We start from the raw sequence: 27,931 nt of genomic DNA, 5'->3' as shown, positions 1-27,931 counted from the left end.
GAGAGAGCACAAGCTGCTCCCTCCTGAGGAAGCTGAGAGCGGGGTGTCTTCCTGGAGGCTTAAACCAGCCTGCGGGATCTCACTCAGGACAGGCAGAAGCCCCAGATTCACAACTCTGTTTTCTCCAACTACTACTCAGGAGGCAGCTTCTCGGGGCAGACTTGAATATCACTTATCAGGGCCTGGCAGCTGTGGTTCTGACTGACACTCTAGGTTTTGTGGTCACCTTGTTCTCCTTGTCAGAGGCAATCACAGTGTTCCAAACGCACGACCTCAGTGTCAGGGCCTGGGACCTTTCATGTCTCCCTGGCTTGTTTTCCCACCAGCAGGATTCAGGCCCCCAGGAGGAGGCAGTTAAAAATGCAAGTGTCAGACAAGTGGTGGGAGGTGGTCAACACAAAGCAATGAGGGCAACATGTTTTATTTAACTCCAGGTTTTTCTTATATTCCATTTTATTCTGAAAATCAGTCAAAACTAGGGAAGCAAAAATAATAAACTAAGTAGAATAAAGAGATATGACATGCCCTAGGTCATACGTCTAGAGTGGAAGAGATCAAGGATTATCACCCACATCTCTTAATGCCTGGGCTCAGCTCCTGAGTCAGAGCAACAGTTGGAGCCAATAGGAACCACTGAGGCCTTGGCTCAGTGATGCTTCTTCAGGACCTAAGCAATCAAAATCTCCCAAGTGAGGCATCTCAGGAATTTGCATTTTTAAAAAGCTCCCCAGATGATCCACATGCAGCCCCTGGCATTTGGCAACTCCCTGCTTTTGACGAGGAGTTCCTAGGAGTTCATGCTTAAAGCCTTGATCATCCTCCTGTGCCTGTTATAGACACACCAGCCCTGCCAGCAGGTATTGAAGATAACAGGATGTTGCAAAGACAGTGTTTCAAACTCCACCATTTGGGAAGCAATTCGAAATTAGCGCAGTCATGTTGGCTTTCTCTCTCTCTCTGTTCCAACCTCCCCTCCCCACCCCATATACAGTTAGCTAGTATAACTATGAGAGGATGAGAAAGAAGATGGCAAAATTTACAGTTTAAAAAAAAAAACTTTTATTTTGAAAGAATTATAGATTTACAGGAAGTGCAATGATATTTCGGAGGTGGAGGATGCCTTGTTACTGCTGGGTGGGGGTGGCAGTCCAGCATCCCCCGTGGCCTCCACTAACACACTTGGGGGAGGGCTTTATTATTACTGAGTAGGGATGAAAGTGCCAGCTCCCTACTAGGTCTTCTCTGGGGGGTGGGGGCACCTTGTTACAGCTGGGCAAGGATGGAAGCTTAAGCCACCTACTTGGCCTTTATTGACAGGTTGGGGATGGGGCCATGGTTTTTTCCGTGGTGTTTGTCTGGGACAGGGTGGCGTCTTAGTCCATTCCAGCTGCTATAACAATACCATAAACTGAGTGGCTTATAAACAAGAGAAATTTATTTCTCACAGTTCTGGAGGCTGGCAAGTCCAAGATCCAGCTGCTGGCAGATTCAGTGTTTGATGAGGGCCCACTTCCTGGTTCATAGATGGATGTGTTTCCGTGTTCAAAAGTCTTCAATTGCCATAGGATAAGTGCTTTTGAGATACAAAGGTTTATTTGGTTAAAATTGTGATTTTTACACACTGATATCAACTTTACGAGACAAGGTGGAAAATATTTTATGTTAACTGCTAGCACTTATCCCTGAAGTCTTCTACGACTTCATCCCAAACTCTCTTTTCTGCCTCATTTCCCATTAGAGACATTAGTTTACTCTACACACATCTTTACACTACTCAGCCAAAACATATCTCAACATGTTCACAATTCTGTACCTTTGCTTTAAGTATAAAATAAAAGGACCCCAGTGCCTTGAGAGGCCACCTGTGGGGAATAAGCCTTAAATGGTGCCAAAATAAATTTGAAGTTCCTGGATAATGTAAGAAGCCAATTAAGCCTCTCCCCACCCCCATCATCAATTCCTGGGGCCATGCCCTTCCAGCTTCACTCACCCCTCAGCCTGCAGACTACCTGCCTGCCTGGGACTTTCTCCACTTCAAACTGCCTGCTGTTTATTACAACATGCTGCCACCTGGATACAGTTGGGGGAAGGGAGGGCGAGCAAAGCACACTGTGATTGCCCAAGGCCTTAATCTGCCTTACCACGTTGGGCTGGAAAAAGTCAGGAAAGGGCCTCCGAAGGGAGGAGGTGAGAGTTTGATAAGTAGCTGAATTATCCTGGCTGCTGGTTAATAGCTAACTGGCTTGCCTCCTTTATTGCCCATACAGACTTGGCTATCTTCCAGGTTTGCATGGCTGTTTGCCTTTCCCATGGCAAGAAAGGACGATTTTCTTTCACCGCAAATGCAGTAGAAGAACAAAACATTGAGTGGACAAGAGACAAAGAGGCAGAGGAAATCTGTTCCACAAAACTATCTTCGGTGTTCCCTGGGCTCCGTGGTTGAGAAGGAATTTAATGATTAGAACCAATCAATCACTTGTTCATTCAACAAATGTTTATTTAGTATCTATGTGTGGACCAGCGCTCAGTGGTGAGTTACAATGGTGAGCAAAGGAGGCCTTCAGCTCGGAGAGGCAGAGACTCCAGCTGGGGGCGCCAGAGGAGCCAGTAAGGGCCAGGCCACTGGTCTGGCCTTTACTTTAGCTTCACACAGGTTTTTATTTCTCTTTATTGCTCATTCACCATGGACAGAAGTGGTGGATATGGTCTGGGAATCAGGAGACCTGGGATTTTGGTCCTGGTACTGGTTAAGACATTTAAAGGCACAATTTCTTTAAGCATTAAATTTCTCCATTCATCAAATAGCAACGTGCTTTTCTGCCCCTCCTATTGTCCAGAACTATTTTGAGGATCAAATGTGGACAATAATAGAAGGTGTGTAAATGTAGGATATTATCCTACTATCTGAATGCCTCAAATTCAGGCACACTGGTTATAAGTGGTGCAGTCTGGCCTGGAAAATGGACAAATGAGCAAATCCAATTTATTCCTGACAGCTTGAGAAACTGCAATGTTATTTAAGCCTCATAGCCACACAGAGTCTGGCTCGTAATGTATCCCTGGATGAAAAAAAAGTAATTCCTGCAGAGGTAATGAACCATCGCCTCTGATCCTTGGATGGAGGAGACAGAACCCAAATTTATTTTGTGCATTAAAGCCATAGACAATATAGGAAAGATTTCTTGCTAAATGCTAAGCACTTGTAGACATTCAACAAATGATGCTGGCTATGAATCAGGGGCCTGAAGGCTGCCCTTGATGAAATCCTGCTACACTTTCACCACTATGATTGGGGCCCACTGACAGAAGCAGCCGGAGAGCAAGGACAGGCCCCTTTCCCAGGTCAGCAGGAGAGCTGAGGTCAGTGCTGACAGCATGTTGCTGAGTGACTGATGAGTCTCTTTGGACCTGATATCAAGTCCCTGTCTATGAAGAAAGCTGCAAAGAGAAGAAGGTACATCTCTGAGGACAAACACCCTAGTATAGGACATCATGACCCTGTGAGATATCTGTACAAGTCAAAGCTGTATTTTTAAAGGTTCTGTCTCTTGTCTTCTTTGTTAACTGACACACTTTAAAGACTCCAGGCCACTTTTGTACTCGGTTTGGGGAATATAAATTGAGTACTCTGTTCTTAGACAGGAAAAGAAAATTGTCCTAAGAAAACAATTCAAATGATTATCTTTAGTTATTTAAATATTTTTTGAAAGCTTAGTCTGCCTTCCCCAACTGGTCAGAGAACAGGAGCTACATTTCATATTTATAATTCTTTTGGGTGTCTAATCTCCTACACCTCCCCCCAGCCCCCACTCCTACCTCTGTGCTATGTACGCAACAGGCAGTTAGTAAATGCTTGTTAATGACTAACTGAAAAGTTCTACTCTTCCACACAAAACTTGCACATGAATGTTTATAAGCTTCATTATTCATAATAGCCAAGAACTAGAAACAACCCAATGCCAACCAACTGATGAATGGATAAATGGCATGTGGTATATACGTACGATGGAATGTTATCCATCAAGAAAAACATGAAGTACTGATACCTGCTACCCCATGGATGAGCCTGCGAAACATCATGTGAAGTGAAAAAGGCCAGTTACGAAAGATCACATATTGTATGATTCCTTTTATATGAAATGTCCAGAAAAGGCCTATCTATGGAACAGAAAGTAGATTGGTAGTTGTCTAGGGCTGGAGGGAATGGGAAGAATAGGGGAGGACAGCTAAGGGGTGATGAAAATGTTCTAGAATTGATTGTGGTGATGGTTGTGAAACTCTGAAAATAGTAAAAACTATTGAATTATGCATTTTAAATGAGACAATTGTATGGTATGCGATTAATGAAGAAGAAGGAGAAAATTCATACATACAAAGATGTGCAAAGAAAAGTAAGAATTGGTCTAGACACCCAAAGACAGGAATACGAGTTTTAGTATTAGTTTCCTATGGTGACAGTAACAAATTACTGCAAACTTAGTGACTAAAACAACACAAATTTATTCGCTTACTGTTCTAGAGGTCAGAAGTCTAAAATCAAGGTGTTGTCAGTGCTGCATCCCTCTTGGAGGTTCTAGAAGAGAGTCTTTTTTTTTTTTTCCCCAACTTCTAGAGGCCACCCACATTCCTTGGCTCACGGTCCCTCCCTTCATCTTCAGAGTGCGTCACTCCAACCTCTGCTTCCTCATCACTTCTTTTCAACTCTGATCTTCCTGACTCCCTCTTACAAGGACCCTGTGTTTACATTGGGCCCACCTGGATGATCCAGGATAATTTCCCTCAAGATCTTTAATCACATCGGCAAAATCCATTTGGGCATGTAAAAAGATGGCCAAATTGTTTTTCAAAGTGTCTGGACCTTTGTGGAGTTCTACCAGCAATGTGTGAGTGTTCCAGTTTCAGCTGTTTTAATCTGCTTACTTTGGTTCCTGGGACAGACAGACTTTCCCACACAGCATCATTTGCCTATTCTTTTTTTTTTAAATTATGTTATTGAGGTCATGTTGGCTTATAATATTGTATAATTTCAGGTGTACATTATTCTATATCAGTTTCTGTGTAGACTGCATCCTGTTCACCACCAACAGTCTAGTTTTTATCCATCACCATACGTAAGTGCCCTGCCTCTTCTTCCTTGTCAGTAGACCCTTAATTTTATTTTTTGGATAGGGGGTAGGTGGCAATGTGTCTAGTCCTAGGTTGTGGATCATACTGTTTCCAAGTCATTTGACAATCCTGTTCTCTACCTTCTCAACCTCCCTTTCGGCTAGATGAAACCTTTGGATCCAGTTCTGGCCAACAAGACATAAGGAGAAATCTAATCTAATGTAGAGGCTCCTGGGAGAGCTTTTGATTTTCTGCTATAAGGAGGTAAATATATCCTTCCACCTTATTCCCTTACTTCTGTATTGAATGTGGACATGATGGCTGGGACTGCAGCAGCCCTATTGCTACCATCATGAAAAGGCCAAGAGAATCATAGAAATACCTGACATCAATGACCCCCATAACCCTGTTTAATTAAGCAACTGTAAATTGGGTGTTCTGTTACGTACTATTGAACACAATCTGACTGATACAGCCTCTTTCTTTCACTATTGTGTAGAAGGCTAACGCTGTTAGTTAATGTATAGAATTTTGCTTTCTTTTCCTTCATGTTTGCTTTGTGGCCCAGATATTTGTCTTTCAGACATATTCGTCTAGATTTTCTTTTGGGGAGTACCCCACTGTGAGAGAATGAAAAGTTAGTGTGTTCTGGGTCTACTGAAGGCACCCATTGTTCAGTGAAATCTTGTCTATTTTTACCTTCATGAGCCGTGCAATCCTTATTTTAAACAGGGAAAAACAAGTTGACTTGGAAACTTTCTAGATATAGAGTATGGATCAGAAAAGCAGACACGTAGAAGATGCAATGACATTCATGAGGCATGCCAGGACAAGTTGGTTGCAAACGACAGAAAATCTACTCAAACTTAATGCCTTTTTAAAAAAGTGTTGGAATTTGTTGACTCCTACAACCAAACTTTGGAAAAAGCAAAGATAGCTTTAGAGATAATGGATTGTGGCATGAAAAGCCATCAGAACTCAAGACTGAGACTATTTTTCATTAATGCATCTGTATGTGGCCAACTGTGGCCTTCTCTTTACAGAGGGAAATATGGCCCCCAGGAGCTCCAGGCTCATGTTGAAACAGCACCATGGCTAGAGAGGAAGAGAGGATTCTCTCTCCCAGATCCACTTTTTAAAATCCAAGAAAAAGACTGATTATCCCAACTTGGATCATATTCTTACCTCTCAAGTTGTTTTTTCTGTTTGGATGTTTTGGTTTGTCTTTTGTGTGAGAGGCCTTCCTTGAATTGTCTAATAATCCTTAATTGTCTGCCCATTTTTGAGAGAGAGGGTCTAAAAACACACACCCAGGTGGAGCTTGTTCACTGTGATCATCACTACAAGGTTGATCCGGCTGGACCACTTAGTTGTAGAACCGCCTCCATCCATTTGGACCTTTTCCCTTAGGCTGGTCAGATTCCCTAGTGAAGATTCTCTGCTCTCCTGCTTGGAAGGGTCTAACTGCCAGTGTTTTGAGACTAGGGCAACTAAGTCATCCTGGTTTCTCAGGATTTTCCCACTTTTCAAACTGAAAGTCCCCATCCTGGAAAACCTACAGTCCCAGGAGAATTGAGATAATTGGACAGCCTATGCCACTATTCTTGGAGCCAAGAAGGGAAAGAGGGTTGGGTGATCTCATCATCTTGTATACACACATTCAGGTAATCCCACTGTTTTCAGTATGGTACCCCATGCTCAAATGTGCCTAATGTCTCTCAGTCTAGAGACTTTCTGTTTTACCCACTCAAGAGAAGAAATTTCCAGTCTTCTGCTGGGACTGGGGAGGATGACAAATCTGAAGACCTGACCACTTCCTGAACAAACTGTCAGCCAACCTCTTTATTTAAACCCCTATTCCGAGAGATGCCTGGTATCACCAATTCTAGAGTCTTCGGGGATTCTATAGTGTATATCAGGTGGGTTATTATCTTTCCCCACCATTGCTTAGAAATTACCTTTTTTATGCCTATTTAACCACATACCACTTATTTTTCTGCTTTCCAGGGTCCAAATTTCTATAGCTATTGTCTCTTCTCCCATTCTCCTGATTTCTCTGAGGTTATAACTTTAAAAAATCCTTTTGGTAGGGGTTTGGGGGGGAAATAAAAATAGTTGGGTATCTTCAAAATGCCACATTTTCCCTAGGGTCTGCAAGAATAATCTTTTTCAAACATTTTTGATTCAAATATCTCAGTGCCTTGGGCAATGTAAGTCTCAGAGCTTCCTTCTATTGTCCACTGTGTGTCACTATCTTCTTACCATTTGAAAGCATAATTTCTAAACTCTTTCTGGTATTAGCTTACTGATTCCCAACATGTCTTTTTTTTATTAGTCTTTTTTTTTAATTCTTTTTTTTAAATTTCGGTAACATTGGTTTATAACATTATGTAACCCAACATGCCTTAAAACAATAGAAAATGACACAGACTACAAAATCATGACAGAACGAAAGTTGACAGCAATGAAAAATTGTCTAGAAGACTTAATCTACTAAAATTAGAATGGCAATTTATCTTGACTTGGTGACTACTTTCTATATTTACTACGTATTTATATTTACATTTATACTACATATATATATCTACTATAGCAGGAGTCAGCAAACTGTTTCTTTAAAGGACCACGTAGTAAATATTTTTGACTTTGTGGGTCATATAGTCTCTGTTGCAAGCACTCAACTCTGTTGTTATAGTACAAAAACAGCCACAGAAAATATGTAAATAAATGGATGTGGCTGTATGCCTATAAAACTTTATTTATAGAAACAGGCAGCAGTCTGGATTGGACCCAAAGGACAGTGTTTACTAACCCCTCCTCTATACTGTTAAGATTCTGATCCCAATTCCATGTAGGGGGCAGGGGGAGGGGTTCCATACCAACATGCAATTCTTGGACACAAGCTGGGTGTCCTACAATTCAACTCAATTCTGACACTATTTACCTGGCGATAGCGTCAGATCCCAAAGGTTAGGGGCTCACTCCTACAAGACTGCCCCACCCCCCACCCCAATTCATATGCTAGTCGCGCACCCAGGTTATCTCCTGTGCCTCTGACAGGCTTTAGATGAGAGGTTCCAACGACCCCCTCCTGTGGTTTGAATAATTTGCTAGAGTGACTCACAGAACTCAGAGAAACATTTACTAGGTCTCCAGTTTATTAAAAAGGATATAACTCAGGAACAGTCAGATGGAAGACGTGCACAGGGAAAGGTATGGGGAAAGGAGAGCTTCCATGCTCTCTCTCCCGGGAAGCCACTCTCCCCAAATCTCCACGTGTTCATCCATCAGGAAGCTCTCCAAATCCTATCCTTTTGGGGTTTTGTGGGAGCTCCATTACATAGGCTTGGTTGAGTAAATCTTTGGCAATTGGCAGTTGATTCAACCTCCAGCCCCTCTCCCCTCCCTGGAGGTTAGGGAGGGTGGGACTGAACTTTCCAACCCTCTTATGACATGGTTGGTTCTCTGGGCACCCAGCCTCCAACCTTAGGTGCATTCCAAAAGTCACCTCATTAACCTAACAAAAGACATATTTATGGCTCTCATTACTTAGAAAATTCCAATTGTTTTAGGAGCTCTGTGCCCAAAAGAGTGGATGAAGACCAAATAAATATTTCTTATTATGAATCACAATATCAAAACTATATATAGACAATATATGTATACAAATTCTATACTATATGTATGGACTATATACCATATGTATATATTTTAACAAAATGGGTAACACTATGCATTATATTCTGAAACTCATATTTTTACTTAACATATTGAGTACATTTCCCCATGTCATGTCAATATATATAGCTCTACGTCATTGTTTTAATTGGCTATACCAATTAAATGCACATCAGAGTTTGGCTATTATATTTTATTTAAATGTAGCTTCAAATAAAAATCTTTATATATATCTGTGTGCCCTTGATCAAATATTTTTAAGGCAGATTTCTAAAAGAGAAACTGTCTCCAAAGGGTATGCAAAGCTTTTAAAAATCAAAAGTAGGGCAGGCTCAGTGGCGTAGTAGTTAAGTTCGTGCACTCTGCTTCGGCGGCCCAGGGTTTGTGGGTTCACATCCTAGGCAGGGACCTACACACCACTCATCAAACCATGCTGTGGCAGCATCCCACATACAAAAAAAAAAAAAATAGAAGAAGATTGGCACAGATGTTAACAACAGTCTTCCTCAAGCAAAAAGAGGAGGATTGGCAACAGATGTTAGTTCAGGGCCAATCTTCCTCACCCCTCCCCCAAAAATATCAACAAAGTATGCAAAATTTATCTCTAAAATGTTGTACCAATTTAAACTCTATGGTCAGGAATTTTGGCCAAGCCTGGAATTAAAGAGTTATGTGAAACAGTCATTATTGAATGTCTTTGAAACACTCTAGATGGAATAGATGCCAGAAGATCCAATGGCTATGCAAGTGAGACAAATGGTCCAAGAGGAAGCCGGGATGGGATGGCCTTGGTGGACACAACAGCTTCAGGCCCAAAGATGTACAAAGGGTGTCTTAGTTCAGGCTGCTATAACAAAATACCATAGGCTTAAACAACAGACGTTTTTTCCTCACAGTTCTAGAGGCTGGGAAGCCCAAGTTCAAGGTGCTGGCCACTTGAGTTTCTGGTGAGAGCTCCCTTTCTGGCTAGCAGATGGCCACCTTCAGGCTGTGTCCTCACATGGCAGAGAGAGAGAGGAACCAAGCTCACTGGTGTCTCTTCTTATGAGGGCACTGATCCCATCATGAAGGCCCCACCTTCATGACCTCATATAAATCTAATCACCTCCTGAAGGGCCCACATCCAAGCATTATCACACTGGGTGTTGGAGCTTCAACATGAGTCTTATGAGGTCACAAACATTCAGTCCATAACAAGGGGTGAGATGCTGAGATTAAACATTCAGAAAAAAATAGATACTCAGAGAAGAACTGATCTGGAGCTGAGCCAGAACGGGCTACTTGTTCAGTTTTAAGAGACCAGGACAATAGTCAAGGACTCCCCACCACAGCGCACAGGCCTGTGTCATGTGCATGATTGTCCTTAGGCTGAGCTTGGAGCCAAAGGCAGGAGGACAGGGTAGACAGGCCAAGATTAGAAGCAGCAGGGGGAGTTTGGTAGTTTCCCCTGACAGCCACACTGAGGGAAGAGCTGTCTCTGCTAAAGGATATGGTCCTAGGAGAAGGGGTTGCGAGGGACAGGATCTGGCTCCACCAGGAGTACAGGCTCCAACCCCCTCAGCCCAGGACTCCCATGTTGGTCTCTCTAAGCTCAGGACACCATTAGTTGTCACAGGCGAATGACCTGAGGCCCTGGAACTGTCAGCATTGACTTGTTTACTGGATATATAGGTTCTCTCTAATGCAGCATTTGACAAAGATCTGGACTAATCTCTGATTTTCAGGAAGAAGAAGGAGTCATTAGTAGAATTTCTAGATAAAAGAAAGTCATTTTCCTACTATACTCATTATGTCGTGCCACATCTAGAATCTCACCTTCAGTTCTGAGAGCCATTTTTAGTATAGAATTACTAGGAGTTGTGCAAAAATATCACACATAGACTAAAGAAACTGGAAGGTTGGAGGGAGGGATTCAAAGAAGGAAGATTAAGGGGAGAACATTTCTGCCTTCAAATATTTTAAGAGATCATAGAGGCAGTTTGTGAAACCGGCAAGAAAGTAGATTTTGACGTCTACCAAAGAAAGAACTTTCTGGCAATTAGAGCTGTCCAACAGTGGCATAGAAGTCATGTATTTCCTGTAACTGGACATGGTCAGAGATAAGAAGCCTACTTTTTTGGTACCATTCCTGCCTTGTGTATCCAGCAGACCTACGGACACCCATTCTGTTCTCTATGACAGCGCTTCTCAAATTGAACATGCAGTGAACCACGTGAGAATTCTTAAAACGCAGCCTGATTCAGGAGGCCTGGGGCAGGACCTGAGATTCTGCTGGTCTGACAAGCTCCCAACTGATGCTGGTCCATGGACCACACCTTGAATAGCAAGGCCCTGTGGCTGAGGCTCTCAGATGGCTGTACATTGGAATCACCTGGGGAAGGGGACCACTAGAAAAAATCCTGATGCCAGGATCCCTCGCTCTTCGAGTTTAATTAGCATGAAGTGTGGCCTGGGAATCAGGATTTTTCAAAACTCTCCAGGTGGTTTAAGGACCACTGCGCTATGGCCTTTCAAAATCATCCAGCACTAGCTCAGAGATGACTTCTGCAAAGACCTTTAATTGGGATATAATTATCTGGACTTGGCCTCTTCTTCTTACTCATGCATAGTTAACATTGGTTCAACATTTTTGGGGAAAACTTTGTAGTAATTATTAATTCTCATAATTTGTGGGACATTAAACCATAGAATGCCTCAAGTCCCTTCCAAATCTAAGATAAGAAACTATTGCCCTGATTCAAAATCTGTGATTGAAAACCTCCTTTGGCAGTACATTCACTTGACCACAAGGTGGTGATGAAGCAACAAAATATGATACTACAAACCTCTCAGAAAGTTGAGCTACTGTGTTAAGGGCAGCATACTTGCGGAGTATGTTTAATTCCCAACTCTGAGGGGCGATTGGTCACAGACTCCTTTGAGAATCTAACAGCTATAGACAAATGTACATCCACAAACGTGAATACAATTTTAAGCAATTTACAGACCCTGAAATTAAACTGCGGGCAGCCAAGACTAAAGATCAGTTACCCTCTCCCACCGTGCCCAACCCTGTATAAATTATATGGCGCCTCTACCACTCCCACCTGCATCCTTCTCTGTAGCTGACCTTACTTCCTGCTTCATGGAGAAAACAGAAGAAATCAGGCCTTAAATCTACCAATTTACCTAATCCACTCCCACCCTCCCTCCATCTACATGGAATGGGTGCCTTTTCTTCTTATTGAGATTACATCCCTCATCAGTATTCCTGATTCCTTTGACCTGGCCTCCAGCAAGTTCGTGCTCCCTCCACTTTATGCTCTCTTATATTTTCTTGTGCTCATTTTAAAATAACTCATTTTTCTCAATACAAAAGCAGTATATGGTTTTTATATTTAAATATGCAGAAAAGCAAAGGGCATAACATAAAATACTCATAAATCTCATAACCACTTATGTTTTTCTTCCATATAGTTGCTGAGTTTATATACAGTCTGTGCTTATAAAAATATAATCATGTTATACAAACTGTTTTATGACCCATTTAATTGAACATCTTTTAATTCTCATACATTTTCACCTGCAGATGTGGTTCTTGACCAGAGATGTTTATTTGATCCATCCATAGGGATTTTTAAGCATATATTTGCCTGGTCGCCAATTCTAAAGATTCTTATTTACCAGGTCTGGCATGAGGCCTGGACATCTGTATGTTTAGAAAGCCTCACTTGTGATTTTCAAGTGTAATACTAGGAATATAATCTTTAATTCAATTTTATTGTTATAATTTACATACAATAAAATGCACACATTCTAAGATATACAGTTAAATGAGTTTTGACAAATTTATCCACCTCTGTAACTACCAAAATAACCAACATATAAAACATTTCCATAGCCCCAAGAAATTTCCTTGTTCCCCTTGCCAGTCAGTCTCGTATGCCCATCCCAGCTCCAAGCAACAACTGATCTACTTCCTGTCACCATAGATTAGATGTGTCTTTCCTAGAAATTCATGTAATTCTAATTAGACCATATGTACTCTCTTGTGTCTGGCTTCTTTTGCTCAGAATGATGTTTTCAGATGCAACCATTGTTGCATGCATCAACAGCTTATTCCTTTTTATTGGTGAGGAACATTCCAGGTTGGATTTACCAAAATTCGCCTAGCCATTAACCCGTTGATGGACATTTGGGTTGTTTCCAGGCTTTGGCTATTACAAATAAAGCTGTTATGAACATTCACATACAAGTCTTTTATTTATTTTGGTAAATGTTTAGGAATAGAATGCCTGGGTCACGTGGTAACTCTCTTCCCCTTTACCTGGCAGTTTACTGGCTGTACGCCCTTGAGAAAGTAACTTTGCCTCTCTGAACCTTAGTTGTAAAATGGGTTTACCAACCCAGAATTTTAAGCCATTGAACTGCCCCAGGATTCTCTATCACAGCTATTGCTAGGGAGTATTTAGAATAGTAAAAACAAGTTGGCAAGTTGGCTTTTTATAAGCTCAGAAAATTAAGATGGTAATATGTTTTTTATGAGTAGATACAACTAATTTGGCAGTAAAAGCATTATTGAATAATCAAAGGTCTAATATTAGGATAAAAATAAGCAGGGAGGGACCTATTGGGGTAATAAGGCAATCTGGGCAGCTAGCAGAATGTGGCATTAGAACTGTGGCGACAGACCCAATGATGATCCCTGGAAAGCTAGGTGGCCTCTGGCTCTCAACCTCTCCCCACCCCTTCCATATTGCTCACATCCTTATAATAAGGAGCTCTGGCCCTTTCCAGCCCTGCAGTTCCCGATTGTGAACTCCTCTCTGTGTTTGCTGTGTGCAGCAATGTTCTTCTAGACACAGTAGACGTTTGTACCTAAACTTCCACAGGCCCACCAGCGAAGTCCTGAGGTGAACAGAACAACTTGTCCAGAACCTCTCTGCTGCCTTCTGCATTTCCCAGAGGTCTCTTAGGGGCCAGATACTGTAGGTGGGATAGTTTCCCCATCCCTCTTCCACAAATCTGTAGGCTGAGTTACCTACTAGTCTCATGCCCAGCTCACACCAGTTATGACCCTAACAGTGGTCTCAACTTTGCTCCTTTGGCACCATCACTGGTCATCATCTGGTATTTAGACTTTCAGCCTAGCCTTTTCAGAGCTACCTGGCCCGAGACCTACTCCTTATTCAGAATATGCTCAAAAAAGACTTGTTACTGTGTATAAAGCACTAGCATTTGTTTGCATCTTTTTACGTGTGTTTGATCCAGAAATTCTAAATCTAAAGATTTATTTATTTTTTTATTTAAGAAGTCTGCTAGTGTTCAAACTTTAGAGAAACTGGTTTTATACTGGGTGATTTTGAGGCTGTGAGAAACATCCAGACAGTGAAGCCAAAGGCATCTTGCTCCTTAAGAGACTTGGGCAGAGGGTTCAAAGGCGGGGTGATAAGCAAGAGCTCTCTGCATTGTGCACTGCTCAGTCCCAGGGTCCCATCTCAGCAGCTGCCCACTACCCAATTCTACTTGTTTTTTCTGTAAACCACCACAGTCCCTTGGGTTTTTCCTCACTGACTAGATTAGCTATAGAATGGGACAGTCTCATCTTTTATCTTCTCTGTTGTCACCAAAGAGGCACACAGACCTTTCTAGTGAAAAGGTTGTATTGCATATCACAACGGGGAAACAGAAACAGCTGACATGAATTGTGTAAAAGTCTTGTGAAATGCTAAAAGTCATGACACCTGGTCTACAATTCTTGAATCTTTCGAAATGACTCAGCTGCCCGGTAGCCATGAGATCCATTCAGTCAAGACTCTGCATCTCAGTCATTTGGACACCATGAATTCAAGCATGTCTAATTTTGCCAGAAATTATCATCTCAGACAGGTTGTATTAACCTCAAGTTCAAATCTAACGTAACTTCAGTTCTGGAAAATTCTCAGATAAGGGCTTATCTGAAAATATCTCTCAAATATTGTTCTTGCTCTATTCTCTCTTCCCTTTCCTTCTTAGACTGAAATTCAACTCAGTTTAGACCTTCTCCCAGCATCCTCTATGAATCTTACTTTGTCTTTTGTGTTTTCCATCATTCAGTCTCTCTGTACTTCATTTTTGATAGTTTCTCCTTACCTAATTTCTAGTTCACTTATTTTCCTTTCACTTATGTTTTATATGCTATTTAATCCATCCACTGAAAGTGTGTGTATGTGTGTTGAAATAAACATAACATTAAATTTACCAGTAGTGACACTTAGTACATTACATTACTATATAATTATTACGTAATGATTTGATTTTGTATATCTTGGGAAATGATCGCCACAATACATGCCACAATAGTTAACATCCATCACCACACATAGTTACAATTTTTTTTCTTTTGATGAGAACTTTTATTTATTTTAATTTTAATTTTTTTCAGATGTACATCATATATCGAATTCTGTATACATTACATCATGTTCACCACCCGAACACTAATTATAGTGCATCCCCTCACATGTGACCCTAATCACCCCTTTTGCCCTCTCCCCTCCCCCAATGGTAACCACCAGTCCAACCTCCAATGCTATGTTGGGTTTTTTTTTGTCGTTTTTATCTTCTACTTATGAGTGAGATCATATGGTATTTGACTTTCTCCCTCTGACTTATTTCACTCAGCATAATACCCTCAAGGTCCATCCATGTTGTCACAAACAGCCGGATTTCGTCATTTCTTATGGCTGAGTAGTAGTCCATCGTGTATAAATACCATATCTTCTTTATCCATTCGTCCCTTGATGGGCACCTAGGTTGCTTCCACGTCTTGGCTATTGTGAATAATGCCGCAATGAACATAGGGGTGCAAGTATCTTTATGCCTTTGTGTTTTCAAGTTCTTAGGATAAATACCCAGTAGTGGAATAGCTGGATCATATGGTAGATCTATCCTTAATTTTCTGAGGATACTCCAAACTGCTTTCCATAGTGGCTGCACCAGTTTGCACTGCCACCAGCAGTGAACAAAGGTTCCCTTCTCTCCACACCCTCTCCAACATTTGTTGTTTCCTGTCTTGTTAATTATAGCCATTCTGACCGGAGTGAGGTGATACCTCATTGTGGTTTTGATTTGCATTTCCCTGATAGCTAATGATGTTGAGAATCTTTTCATATGTCTGTTGGCCATCTGTATATCTTCTTTGGAGAAATCTCAACACAAAAAAAGAAAATTACTGGCTAATATCACTGATGAACATCGATGCAAAAATCCTCAACAAAATTCTAGCAAATCGAATACAACAATACATTAAAAAGATCATACATCATGATCAAGTGGGTTTCATTCCGGGGATGCAGGGATGGTTCAACATCCGCAAATCTATCAACGTGATACACCACATTAACAAAATGAAGAACAAAAATCACGTGATCATCTCAATAGATGCAGAGAAAGCATTTGACAAGATACAGCATCCATTTATGATAAAAATGCTAAATAAAATGGGTACAGAAGGAAAATACCTCAACATAATAAAGGCCATATATGATGAGAACTTTTAAAATCTACTCTCTTAGCAATTTTCATATATACAATACAGTATTATTAACTACAGTCACCATACTGTATTAACATACCCAGGACTCATTTATTTTATAACCGGAAGTTTTTACCTTTTGATCTCCTTCACTCATTTTGCTCACCCCCATCCCTTGCCTATGATGACCACCAATCTGTTCTCTCAGCTTGGTTTGGGGGTATTTTTTTTAGATTTTACGTATAAGTGAAATCATATGGTATTTATGTTTGTCTGACATTTCATTTAGCATAATGCCCTCAAGGTCCATCCGTTTTGTCACAAATGGCACAATATAATTCTTTTTTATGGCTGAACAATATTCCACACAATTTCTTTATCCATTCATCCATCAGTGGACATGTAGGTTGTTTCTATATCTCGACTATTGTAAATAATGCTGCAATGAACAAGGGGGTGCATATATCTTTTCAAGTTAATGTTTTCATTTTCTTTGGATATATACCCAGAAGTGAATTGCTGGATCATATGGTAGTTCTATGTTTAATTTTTTGAGAAACCTCCATACTATTTCCTATGGTGGTTGCACCAACTTACATTCCCACCAACACTGCACAAGAGTTCACTTTTCTCCACATCCTCACCAACACTTTGTTATTTGTTGTCTTTTTGATAATAGCCATTCTAACAGGTGTGAGGTGATATCTCATTGTAGTTTTGATTTTCATTTCCCCGATGATTAGTGATGTTGAGCACCTTTTCACGTACTATTGGCCATTTAGATGTCTTCTTTTGAAAAATGTCTATTCAGATCCTCTGCCCACTTTTTAATTGAATTGTTTGGGGTTTTTTGCAATTGAGTTGTATGAGTTCTTTATATATTTTGGATATTAACCCCTTATCAGATATATGAATTGCAAATATTTTCTCTCATTCAGTAGGTTGCTTTTTCATTTTGTTGATGATTTCCTTTGATGTGCAGGAACTTTTTAGTTTGATATAGTCCTACTTGTTTACTTTTGCTTTTGATGCCTTTCTTTTGGTGTCATATCCAAAATATCACTGCCAAGACTGATAAAAAGTCGCTTACCACCTATGTTTTCTTCTAGGAGTTTTACGGTTCCAGATCTTCTGTTGTAAGTTTTTTATTACTGATTCAATCTCTTTATTTCTTATGTCTATATAGATATTTTATTTCTTCTTGAGTCAGTTTGATAGATTGTGTGTTCTAGGAATTTGTCTGTTTCATCTAGGTTATATAATTTATTGGTGTCTAATTGTTCATAGTATTCTTTTATGAACCTTTTTATTTCTGTAAGGTCAGTAGTAATGTCCACTTTCATTACTGATGTCAGTGATTTGAGTTTCTTCTCCTTTTTCATTGGTCAGTCTAGCTCAAGGTGCATCAATTTTGTTGACCTTTTCAAGAGACCAACTTTTGGTTTCATTTCTCTTTATTGTTTTCTATTTTCTATTCCATTTGTCTCCATTCTAACCTTTTATTTCCTTTCTTCTCTTTCATTGGGTTTAGTTTGCTCTTCTTTTCCTAGTTCCTTAAGGTGGAAGGTTAGGTTATTGATTTGAGATCTTCTTTTTTAATGTTGGCATTTACAGATATAAATTTCCCTGTGAGCACTGCTTTTGCCTCATCTCATAAATTTTTGTATGATATGTTTTTATTATTATTCTCCTCAAAGCCTTTTCTAATTTTATTTGTGCTTTCTTCTTTGATCCACTGGTTGTTTAAATATGTTGCTTAATTTTTGCATATTTGTGGATTTTCCAGATTTCCTTCTATTGTTGATTTCTAATTTCATCCCATGCAGTTGGAGAAGATAGTTTGATTATTCAAATCTTTAAGATGTATTGAGAATTGTTTTCTGACCTAAGATATGTTCTATTCCAGAGAATGTTCCACGTACACTTGAGAAGAAAGCATTTTCTGTTGTTTTTTGGGTAAAGTGTTCTATAGATATTTTTTGGATATATTTGGTTTATATTTCTGTTCAAGTATTATTCTTTTTTCTTCTTAATCTTCTCTGTAGTTGTTTTATCCACTATTGGAAGTGGAATATTAAATCTTCAACTATTACTGTTGAATTGTCTATTTCTCCCTTCAATTCTGTCAATTTTTGTTTCATGTATTTTGAAGCTCCATTGTTAGGTGAATATATGTTTATAATTGTTATATCCTCTTGATGGATTGATTCTTTTAGCATTATATAATGTCTTTTTTGGTCACTCACCACAAGTTTTGTCTTAAAGTCTATTTCGTGTGATATTAGTGTAGCCACTCCATCTCTCTTTTGGTTAGGATATATAGAGAGTATCTTTTTCCATGCTTTCATTTTCAGCTTCTTTGTGTTTTTGGATCTAAAGTAAGTCTCTTGCACATAACATATATTTAGATTATGTTTTTTATCCATTCTGCCAATTTCTTTCTTTGGAGAGTTTAATCCATATCCGTGTAATGTAATTACTGATGAGGAAGGACTTACTTCTGCCATTTTATGTTTATTTTCAATATGTCATATATTTTTTGTTCATCCATTATTGCCTTCTTTTGCATTAAGATGACATTTTTGTAGTGTACAATTTTGACTCACTTCTCATTTTTCTACTATATTTCTTTTATTTTCTTAATGATTGCCCTGTGGATTATAATTAACATCTTAATTTATTACTCTGTTAACTTTTTTCCTGTGAATGGACCCTATTTTGTTTCTTTGCATGTCTTGTATTTTCTGTTGAAAACTGGACATTTTGTCTTTGTAATATGGTAACTCTGAAAATCAGATTCTCCTCTCTCCTCAGGAATTGTTGTTGCTGCTTGTTGTGAGTTGTAGCTGTTTGTTTATTGACTTTTCGAAACTATATTTTAAAAGAATGTTCTTTGTCTTGTGTGCCCACTGAAGTCTTTGAAGTTACTAAAGTCTTTTTTTTTTAATTGCAGTAACAGTGGATTAAAACATTATGTAGCTTTCAGATGTACATCATCATATATTTCGAATTCTATGTAGATTACATCATGTTCACCACCCAAAAATTAATTATAGTTCCTTACCTCACATGTGAGCCTAATCCCCCACTTTTGCCTTCCCCCTTCCCCACTTCCCCTCTGGTAACCACCAATCCAATCTCCAATGCTATGTGTTTTTTTGTCATTGTTTTTATCTTCTACTGATGAATGAGATCATATGGTATTTGACTTTCTCCATCTGACTTATTTCACTTAGCATAATACCCTCAAGGTCCATCCATGTTGTCACAAATGGCCGGATTTCGTCATTTCTTACGGCTGAGTAGTATTCCATTGTGTATATATACCACATCTTCTTTATCCATTTGTCCCTTGATGGGCACCTAGGTTGCTTCCAAGTCTTGGCTATTGTGAATAATGCTGCAATGAACATAGGGGTGCATGTATCTTTATGCATTTGTGTTTTCAAGTCCTTTGGATAAATACCCAGCAGTGGAATAGCTGGATCATATGTTAGATCTATTCTGAATTTTCTCAGGGTGCTCCATACTGTTTCCCATAGTGGCTGCCCCAGTTTGCCCTCCCACTGGCAGTGTACGAGGGTTCCCTTCTCTCCACATCCTCTCCAACACTTGTTGTTTCCTGTCTTATTAGTTATAGCCATTCTGACGGGAGCGAGGTGATACCTCATTGTAGTTTTGATTTGCATTTCCCTGATAGCTAACAATGTTGAACATCTTTTCATATGCCTGTTGGCCATCCGTGAATCTTCTTTGGAGAAATCTCTCTTCAGATCTTTTGCCCATTTTTTAATTGGGTTGTTGGGTTTTTGTTGTTGAGCTGTAGGACTTCTTTGTATATTTTGGATATTAACCCCTTATCTGATATATGGTTTGCAAATATCTTTTCCCAATTGTTAGGTTGTCTTTTCGTTTTGTTGATGGTTTCCTTTGCTGTGCAGAAGCTTTTTAGTTTGATGTAGTTCCGTTTGCTCATTTTCTCTTTTGTTTCCCTTGCCTGGTCAGACATGGTACTTGAAAATATGCTGCCCAGACTGATGTCAAAGAGTGTACTGCCTATGTTTTCTTCGAGAAGTTTCATGGTTTTGGGTCTTACATTCAAGTCTTTAATCCATTTTGAGTTGATTTTTGTGTATGGTGTAAGATAATGGTCTGCTTTCATTCTTTAGCATGTGGCTGTCCAGTTTTCCCAACACCGTTTACTGAAGAGACTCTCCTTTCTCCCTTGTATGCTCTTGGCTCCCTTGTCAAATATTAGCTGTCCATAGATGTGTGGGTTTATTTCTGGGCTCTTGTTTCTGCTCCATTGATCTGTGTGTCTATTTTGTGTCAGTACCATGCTGTTTTGGTTACTATGGCTTTGTAGTATATTTTGAAATCAGGGAGTGTGATACCTCCAGCTTTGTTCTTTTTTCTCAGGAATCTTTTGGCTATTCAGGGTCTTTTGTTGTTCCATATAAATTTTAGGATTCTTTGTTCTATTTCTGTGAAAAATGTTGTTGGAACTTTGATAGGGATTGCATTGAATGTAGAGATTTCTTTAGGAAGTATAGACATTTTAACGATATTAATTCTTTCAATCCAAGAGAAGAGCACAGAATATCTTTCCATTTCTTTATGTCCTCTTCCATTTCTTTCAACAATGTTTTATACTTTTCAGTTGAAGTTTCTAAAGTCTTATTCACTGCTTTTGTAAAAGGATGAACTTTTGTAGTTCCCTACTCCACCATTTTTGCTGATGTCCTCCCATAATTACCTTTTAGTTTTATCTTTTATTATCTTTGAACATTTTATATATATATATATGGTATATTTTATATCTAATAATTCTAATATTTAATTTGTTTGCCCTCTAAATGTGTTGTTTGTTCTGCTGACTCTTGATAGTGGTGGCTTGCTTTCTTCTATATTTGGTAATTTTATTGTGAATTTATATTTGGCTGAACCCAACTTGTGAGAATGTCGAGAGGTCAGAGTTGATGATGCCTTTCTTTTGATGAATATTCTTAGTAGCTTTCAGGGGTTTTTTCCAGACCACATAGGTAGTATAAATTCAAAATCTGGAGCTGGTGAGAGCTAGCTTATGTTTTCAAATTCTTAGGGGAGACTAATATATTTTTAACATTTTTCTCCATCTGGAGCTGCAGGTAGAAACCTACTTGTTTTCTTGTAGGCTGTCTTCACTGTCAGCTTTTTTCTAGTCCAACCTATTACTGAAGGAATGGTCCTTCCAAGAGTCCTAGATGTGTATTGCAATTTAAAATTTATCTCCTCCATTTTACATAGATTCAAGCAAGGCCCGATCTTCTATCCCTGCTCAGTATTAATTCCCAGGGCTGTATGTTCCTTCTATGGGCATTTGCCATCAAGGTGGCCGCGGCTTCCATGTTGCTTATCACTCTGGTTTCATTCATTGTTGTTTTGACCCTTGAAGATTCCCTTATTCTTGTGAGCCCAGCAATGCAGTTAAAACAATGTGCCTTGAGTTTATCCAAATACATAGGGGCTTTGCTTCAGGAACTTTTCAGAATATTGTCCACCATATATACAAAGCAGAATTCCATGGTTCAATATCCTTGCTCTCAAATGTTAGAGAAATTTAACTATTTAGGTTGATGGATCTTAATTTGTATCTCAGCTCTGTCACTTACCACCTCTGGAGTGTGTGGTAAGTCACATAACCTCTTTAAGCCTCAATTTCCCTTTTGGTGGAGTAGGTACTACAATACCTCCAAAATAATATAAAGCTGTTGCAACGACTAGCGTAATGGTAAAAGCACTTCATAAAGAGCCCAGCATATAAATCTTACCTTAATACTCAGTAAATCTGAACCATTTTTACTTTTACTGTTAAAGATAAGACCTGTCATAACTTAGTTCTTGTAAACCTTTCATAGTCTAGTTCTTTAGCTATGAAATAGGAATTTCAGGTTTGTTAGAAGTATTTGAGAGAACGAAGGCGAAGTATATAGCACAGTACCTAACACATAGGGACACCCAATAAATAGTGACAGTTATTGTTATTTATAGGAACTATGAAAAAAATCAACAGGCTATACACGAAGCTCTTGTCTATCTGCACTGATTTAGTACACATTCCATTGATAATGAAGATGACATCTTGCCACATTAAAAAAAAAATAAGCCTGGAGAGATTTGATGAGTAGTGTTCAATTTAGCAAAATATTCATAAAGGTCGATGTGTCTATGTCTTCTACCTCCCACTCTCCTAGGCTCTTAGAATGCTCTCAGGTGCATAAGGTAACATTAGCATACATTTTCCCTCATCTACTAAGAGAGAAATTCTGTGACTGAGGAGCAATAGCCTTCATCTCCACCACATAAACTTTGAAGGGAACAGATGACAATATTCACTGCACATCTGAAATGAAATGTATTTTTTCCATGTGTCTAACATTGCATATTATTATAATTTTTTACTTTGACATATTGAGCTGGCTTTGAATTTCTTTTTTCATCACTAGTTTATATAAATTATTATATTTTATTGGCTCTCATTGATTGGCTTTGCCTATACCTTTCATCTCTGGGGAATTAGTATTTATTATATCTACAGTCGAGGTTTTTCTGAATTGTTTCTAAACTGAAGTTACTCCCTTGCTGTTTCCAGTTCCTGATTAGGGATTAGGAAACCTGTATTCTAGTTTCATCTCTGCCACGACTAGCTTCCTGACCTGGAGTAAAACATTTGCTCTCTCTCTGGGTCTCAATTCTCTCATTAATCAAACGGGGAAGTTGGATTAAGTGATCTGTAATCTCCATTCCAGTTCTATTGTAATGATTCTCTACTTTGTAGGGGGCATGATACTCAGCAAGTAAAATACATACCTGAATATGTGAAGACTGAGAAAACACAGGTTGTCAGTATGATATGTAAAGCACTTCACAGAGGGCTTGGCATCCAAGGCAAGAAGTATATCAAAGTATAACAAGAGGGACCAAAAGAGCAAAGGAAGATAATGGGTTCCTGGGGTGATTATCTCATTTTGGAGGGGAGGTCGAAAACCAGGACTCTGCCATCTGGTATAAAATTTCCTCAAGGCATGAAAAGGCTGCTACTTCCCCTGATCACTAATTAGGATAAGGCATCTTCAGTAAGCAACCTGCACTAGGCTTCCGTGGGGTCGCCTCCATACAGCATTAGCAGCAGTCATTCGGGGACTTAACTAGGTCTAAGCGCCAGAACAAGATCCAGGATCTGCTTTGGTAAATGGGGCGCGGGGATAACATGGCTGGTGCTATGCCTGACACCAGGTTACCTTTCAGGTGGAAAAAAAACATTAGTTGAAAGGATAGGGTGAAGTTAGAAGGCAAGAAGAACCCACATTCCTTGCGCCTTAAGAGTCACTCCTGGGAGGAGGTCAGTGGGTGGGACAGAGGCGCAGGACGGTCGCTCCCTTGGAGAGTGGGACCCGAACAGTCCACACAACGCACCTCCCTCTCCAGAGATTCTTGATTCATCTAACCAGAGGAAGTTTGGTTAAAGGGAACGTCAAGTCAGTCTTAAACCTCTTGAGAGGAAACAGAAGGGATTCCTGCAGGAGGAGGAAGGGACAACGAGCTTGGGCGGTTGATAATGCAAGGAACAAACTGAACTAACCGTCTCCTTTAGCTGTCCTGCCCACCTGCCTAGGCAGAGCTCGGGTCCCAGCGCGAAGGCGGAAGCGGGCGGGTCGAGAGCCTGCTCTTCACCAACCAGCGACGTAGGAAATGTTCCAGAGACATTGATTGATTGACTGCCCGGCGCGCTCCTCAACCTAGAGCTGCGGTTGGTGATGCGTTGCCAGTGGCAACAGGTCGCTCACAGGCTCAGGGCCGTCGCTGGAGGCCTGTGGCTGCTAGGCAACGGGAAACATTCCCAACTAGGTCAGCTTTCTACTCTCAGACCTGGTTTTGCTCTGTCTCTGGGGACCCTAGGCGGCGGCGGCTGCTCTAGGCTGACTTGGTGAGTGCTGCGGGATGGAGCTGTGGGGCTGGGCTCCCACTTCGAGGCCAGAGACTTAGCATAGCTTTCCGAGCACTTAAGGAAAGGCTCAGAGAGGCAGAGAAAGTCAATGGAAAGGCGTTTCAGTGATCACCTACTACCTACCTATCATTTTAGAGGGGTAGAAAGTGAGCAATAGAGATAGCAAGAGACTCAAGAGATATCAAGAGATCTCTTGAATCAAGATATCAAGAGATCTCCCACTGACTGGTGAGATCTAGGCCTGGCTAATCAATGTGGTAGCCACTAGCCGCATGTGGCTAGACTGAACTGAGATGTGCTCTAAATGTGAAATACACACTGGATTTTGAAGATGTAGTAACAAAAAATAAAATATCACATTACTAAGTTTTATATTTGACTACATGTTGAAATGATAATATTTTGGATACGTTAAAGAAAGCACATTATTACAATTAATTTCGCTTGTTCCTTTCGCTGTGTTTTTGAATGTGGCTACTTGAAAAATTAAAATTGCATAGGAGATTTGCATTATATTTTGATTGGCCAGCGCAGATCTAGACTAAAACCTAGGCCTGCGGACACCTGGACTATGATACAGTTTTAAAGAGAAGTATCTCTACCCATCTGGTGGGGTGGGAGTGGGAGTGGTGGTGAGGATGGAAGACCATCACAAGGCTCCTAGTTCTGGTGTTCTAGGACCTTGCTCTTCAAAGTGTTTGAATCAGAATCTGCATTTTTAACAAGCTCCTTAAGTGATTCTCATGCACATAAAAGCTCTAGAAGCACTGCTTTAGGAGTTAGCCCTCAGTTCATTTTTTGCCTTTGGTTTCTTCATGAGTACATAGGCTGGATTTCTCAGATTGCCTGTATTAGAATTGCTAGCCTTTTGAACAAGCTCCCCAGGAGATATTTTGCGTACTCAAGTGTGAGAAACATTGGTCTTAATGCTGATTGCATTTCTCTTCATCCTTCCAAGTCTAGACCAGTGTGGTCCCCAAATCAGTGGCAGCAGCAGCATCACCCAAGAACTTGTTAGAAATGCAAATTCCTGGATTCCACCCCAGCTACAAGGGCCTCTTGAAGGCCAGGCAAAGTTCCTAATTTTCATCGCTCTGGTTCAAGTCCTTAGTTTAGGAAGAATGCGGTAACTTTGATGGATTTTCTTTGGGGAAAAGCAAAAGCAGCTCTCTGGAGTCCTTAAGTCCCCACCTAGACCCACTTCCCCAGTCCTTTGCTTTACTTTTCATTTCTCTTTTCCTGACTCTACGCTTTCAAGGAGTGAAGATGGCCTTTCACCCCACAGAGAGTGCCTTCAACCTGAAAAATATCCAAGAGCGGGATGAAAACCCTATGCTTACAAGACTGAATAGTATAAAAGAAAAGGGAAGACTGAGTTTTGTAGTACCCACAGAAGATGAGACAGATACACAATTCCTGATATTTAGGCACACTACAAAAGCTCAACAGAGGACAAGAAAACGACAGCAGCCTATAAAACTAGAGCCTCTGGTAAGTGCGAAAACCAGCATTTTAGTCACTTTTGGCTACAGAGAAAGTTAGAAAGTTGCAAAATTGCTTTGGGGGATGGAAGAAATTTCTACACTGTTAATTAACAAAGAAGGAACGAAAGCCTAAAAGTTAAGACTTGTTTATGAAGTTGTAAATACAATCATTTACTCAAAAAATATTGAGCTCTAAGCACTGTTTGAGATGGGGGGACCCAGTGGCGAACAAAGTTTTCTAGCAGATCAATCTTCCCTAGGATTCTGTGCAATACTGATACTTAACTATGTAAGGTTCTTTGAGATATTAGGGTAGTATTTAAGACTGAAAACTTCAGTAAGAGTAATATACATAGTTTTATTATTTTCAACTTAGTGTCCTGAACAATTTTGTGCAGATCTGAAAATACTTAATTTTAAGAATCCATTTATGCCCTTGGATAGTTATAAATCCATGTAAAGGAGCAATGAAAGTGCATAAAGTACAGAGTGAAAGTTCTCACTCCTCCCCGCAGACATTAACGACTTGTTAGTGGTTGCCCTTCAGGTTGCTTTATATGTTTATTCAAATATATATGTGTGTATGTGTGTGTATAAACATATCTAACTTTAAAGTAAGATTGTATGGTACACACTGATCTTCAAAGTGCTTGTTTCACTTAAACATGTAGTCTTTCCAATCCGTGCGTACAGAGGTATCTTTTCTAACAGCTGCCTTGTGTTTTATTGCATGGATGTGTCATAATATAGTATTCATTTACTGGTCTCCTGTTGATAGGAGTTAGGTTATTTCCTTCTTGTTTTGTTGTTGTTCTTATGCTGCTATTATAGATACTGCTGCATTGAATGGTCTTGCCTTTGTACATAGATATGGATTCCTCGAAGTGGCATTTTATAGTCATAGAATATGTACATTTTTAATTTTGAAAAACATTTCTCATTGCGCCCTAAGGTTTAACCAGTTTGCCTCTCCTCCTACACTGCAGAGAGGGCCTGTTTACCCACATCTTTGCCAAACCTGATGCTAGAAGCTCTTTTATTTTTGCTAGACTGATAGGTTACAATGGCATTACATTTTGTAATTTGCATCTTATTATTGAAAGTAAGTATATTTTCATTCATTCATTGGCATGTATGTTACTTATTTGTGGATTCTGTTCATAACCTTTGTCCACTTTGAAATTAGATTATTTACCTTTTTCCTATCAGTTTTTGAGGTTTCTAAAAATACATATGATGGATATTAACCCTTATTCTATTGTTTCTCAAACTTAAGTACTGATTCCTTTTGAAGGAAAACATTTTTTGAGGCTCCCTAGTGCTGATTTGTTATTTTTAGTATAATGTTACTTTATGTGAAAAATTATTAACCTACGAATTAATTTGAATTTTCAATAAATTAACATTTTAAATACAAAGAAAACTACACACACAATACAATTTAAATTAACAAAAAATGTAGAGAGAGGGATGTTGTTGAGTTGACTCTGAACTTGTGTTTACAAGTGGGTGTGGCACTGACAGCTGCTGCCCTCCTCTTGGGGGTTCAGTGTGGCCACAGTACCTGTTGTGTGGGATGTCAGCAGCTCCCTACTATTGTTCTCCTGGGGACTTAGTATGGAACCTTTTACATTACTTCTCTCTAACATATTTACCTTCACTTGGCAAAAATGTACTATTAATCCTTGATGATTAAAGTTGTTCTATTTGTCATCAGTGCAATAAATTCATGTATATGAAATGTTTATTATGTACCTACTATGTGCCAGGCTCTGCACCATGCTCTGGGGAAACAGCTGATGTCTCATGGAGCAGAGGCAAGCTGTCTGCACTGAACTCTGTGTAAATTGTAGATTTTTGAGCAAAATAAATGTTGTTTTTTAAGTCACTAAGTTTGGGGCAGTTTGTTATGTCCTAATAGGTGACTGGAACAATATAAATAATCCCTGAATACAGTAATTCATACAATATAAAAAATACTAAGGTATAAAGGGAAAACTACCTGAATTTTCACCATGCAGAGAGAAAGTAGCTTAGTATTCAAGTGACTGATTTCAGTGTGCGGGTGACTTTCATTTGATTTGTTTTTACAGAATTAACACTATGTACATCTTTTTATGATTGCCATCCCTTCTCTCCCCTCTCTCTTCCCCTCTTTTTTTTCTTCTTCTCCTCCTTCTA

General features: G+C 39.7%; 1 protein-coding gene and 1 long non-coding RNA gene across 5 annotated transcripts in view; one reads left to right on the top strand and one right to left on the bottom strand.

Annotated features, from left to right (window-relative positions):
* Positions 1-1,035: 1,035 nt before the first annotated feature.
* Positions 1,036-24,088, bottom strand: LOC139075717 (uncharacterized). Its single transcript, XR_011526421.1, has 2 exons — positions 23,901-24,088; positions 1,036-1,573 (listed from the first exon to the last, which is right to left on the bottom strand). It is a non-coding gene; the product is annotated as an uncharacterized lncRNA (long non-coding RNA).
* DNAH6 (dynein axonemal heavy chain 6) overlaps positions 23,936-27,931 on the top strand; it is a 257,763-nt gene continuing 253,767 nt past the window's right edge. For 3 of the 4 annotated variants that reach the window (XM_070573711.1, XM_070573714.1, XM_070573713.1), the window contains exons 1-2: positions 23,936-24,245; positions 25,525-25,757. In XM_070573711.1, coding sequence (XP_070429812.1) covers positions 25,533-25,757 — 225 coding nt within the window. In that variant the 5' untranslated portion in view covers positions 23,936-24,245; positions 25,525-25,532. The remainder of the gene's footprint in view (positions 24,246-25,524; positions 25,758-27,931) is intronic. The other variant, XM_070573712.1, reaches the window with a different exon arrangement.

Source organism: Equus przewalskii, chromosome 14 (assembly GCF_037783145.1).
Source record: "Equus przewalskii isolate Varuska chromosome 14, EquPr2, whole genome shotgun sequence".
NCBI lineage: Eukaryota > Metazoa > Chordata > Mammalia > Perissodactyla > Equidae > Equus > Equus przewalskii.
The sequence above is the reverse complement of the archived record's forward strand: the minus strand, read 5'-3'. Positions and strand labels throughout refer to the sequence as shown.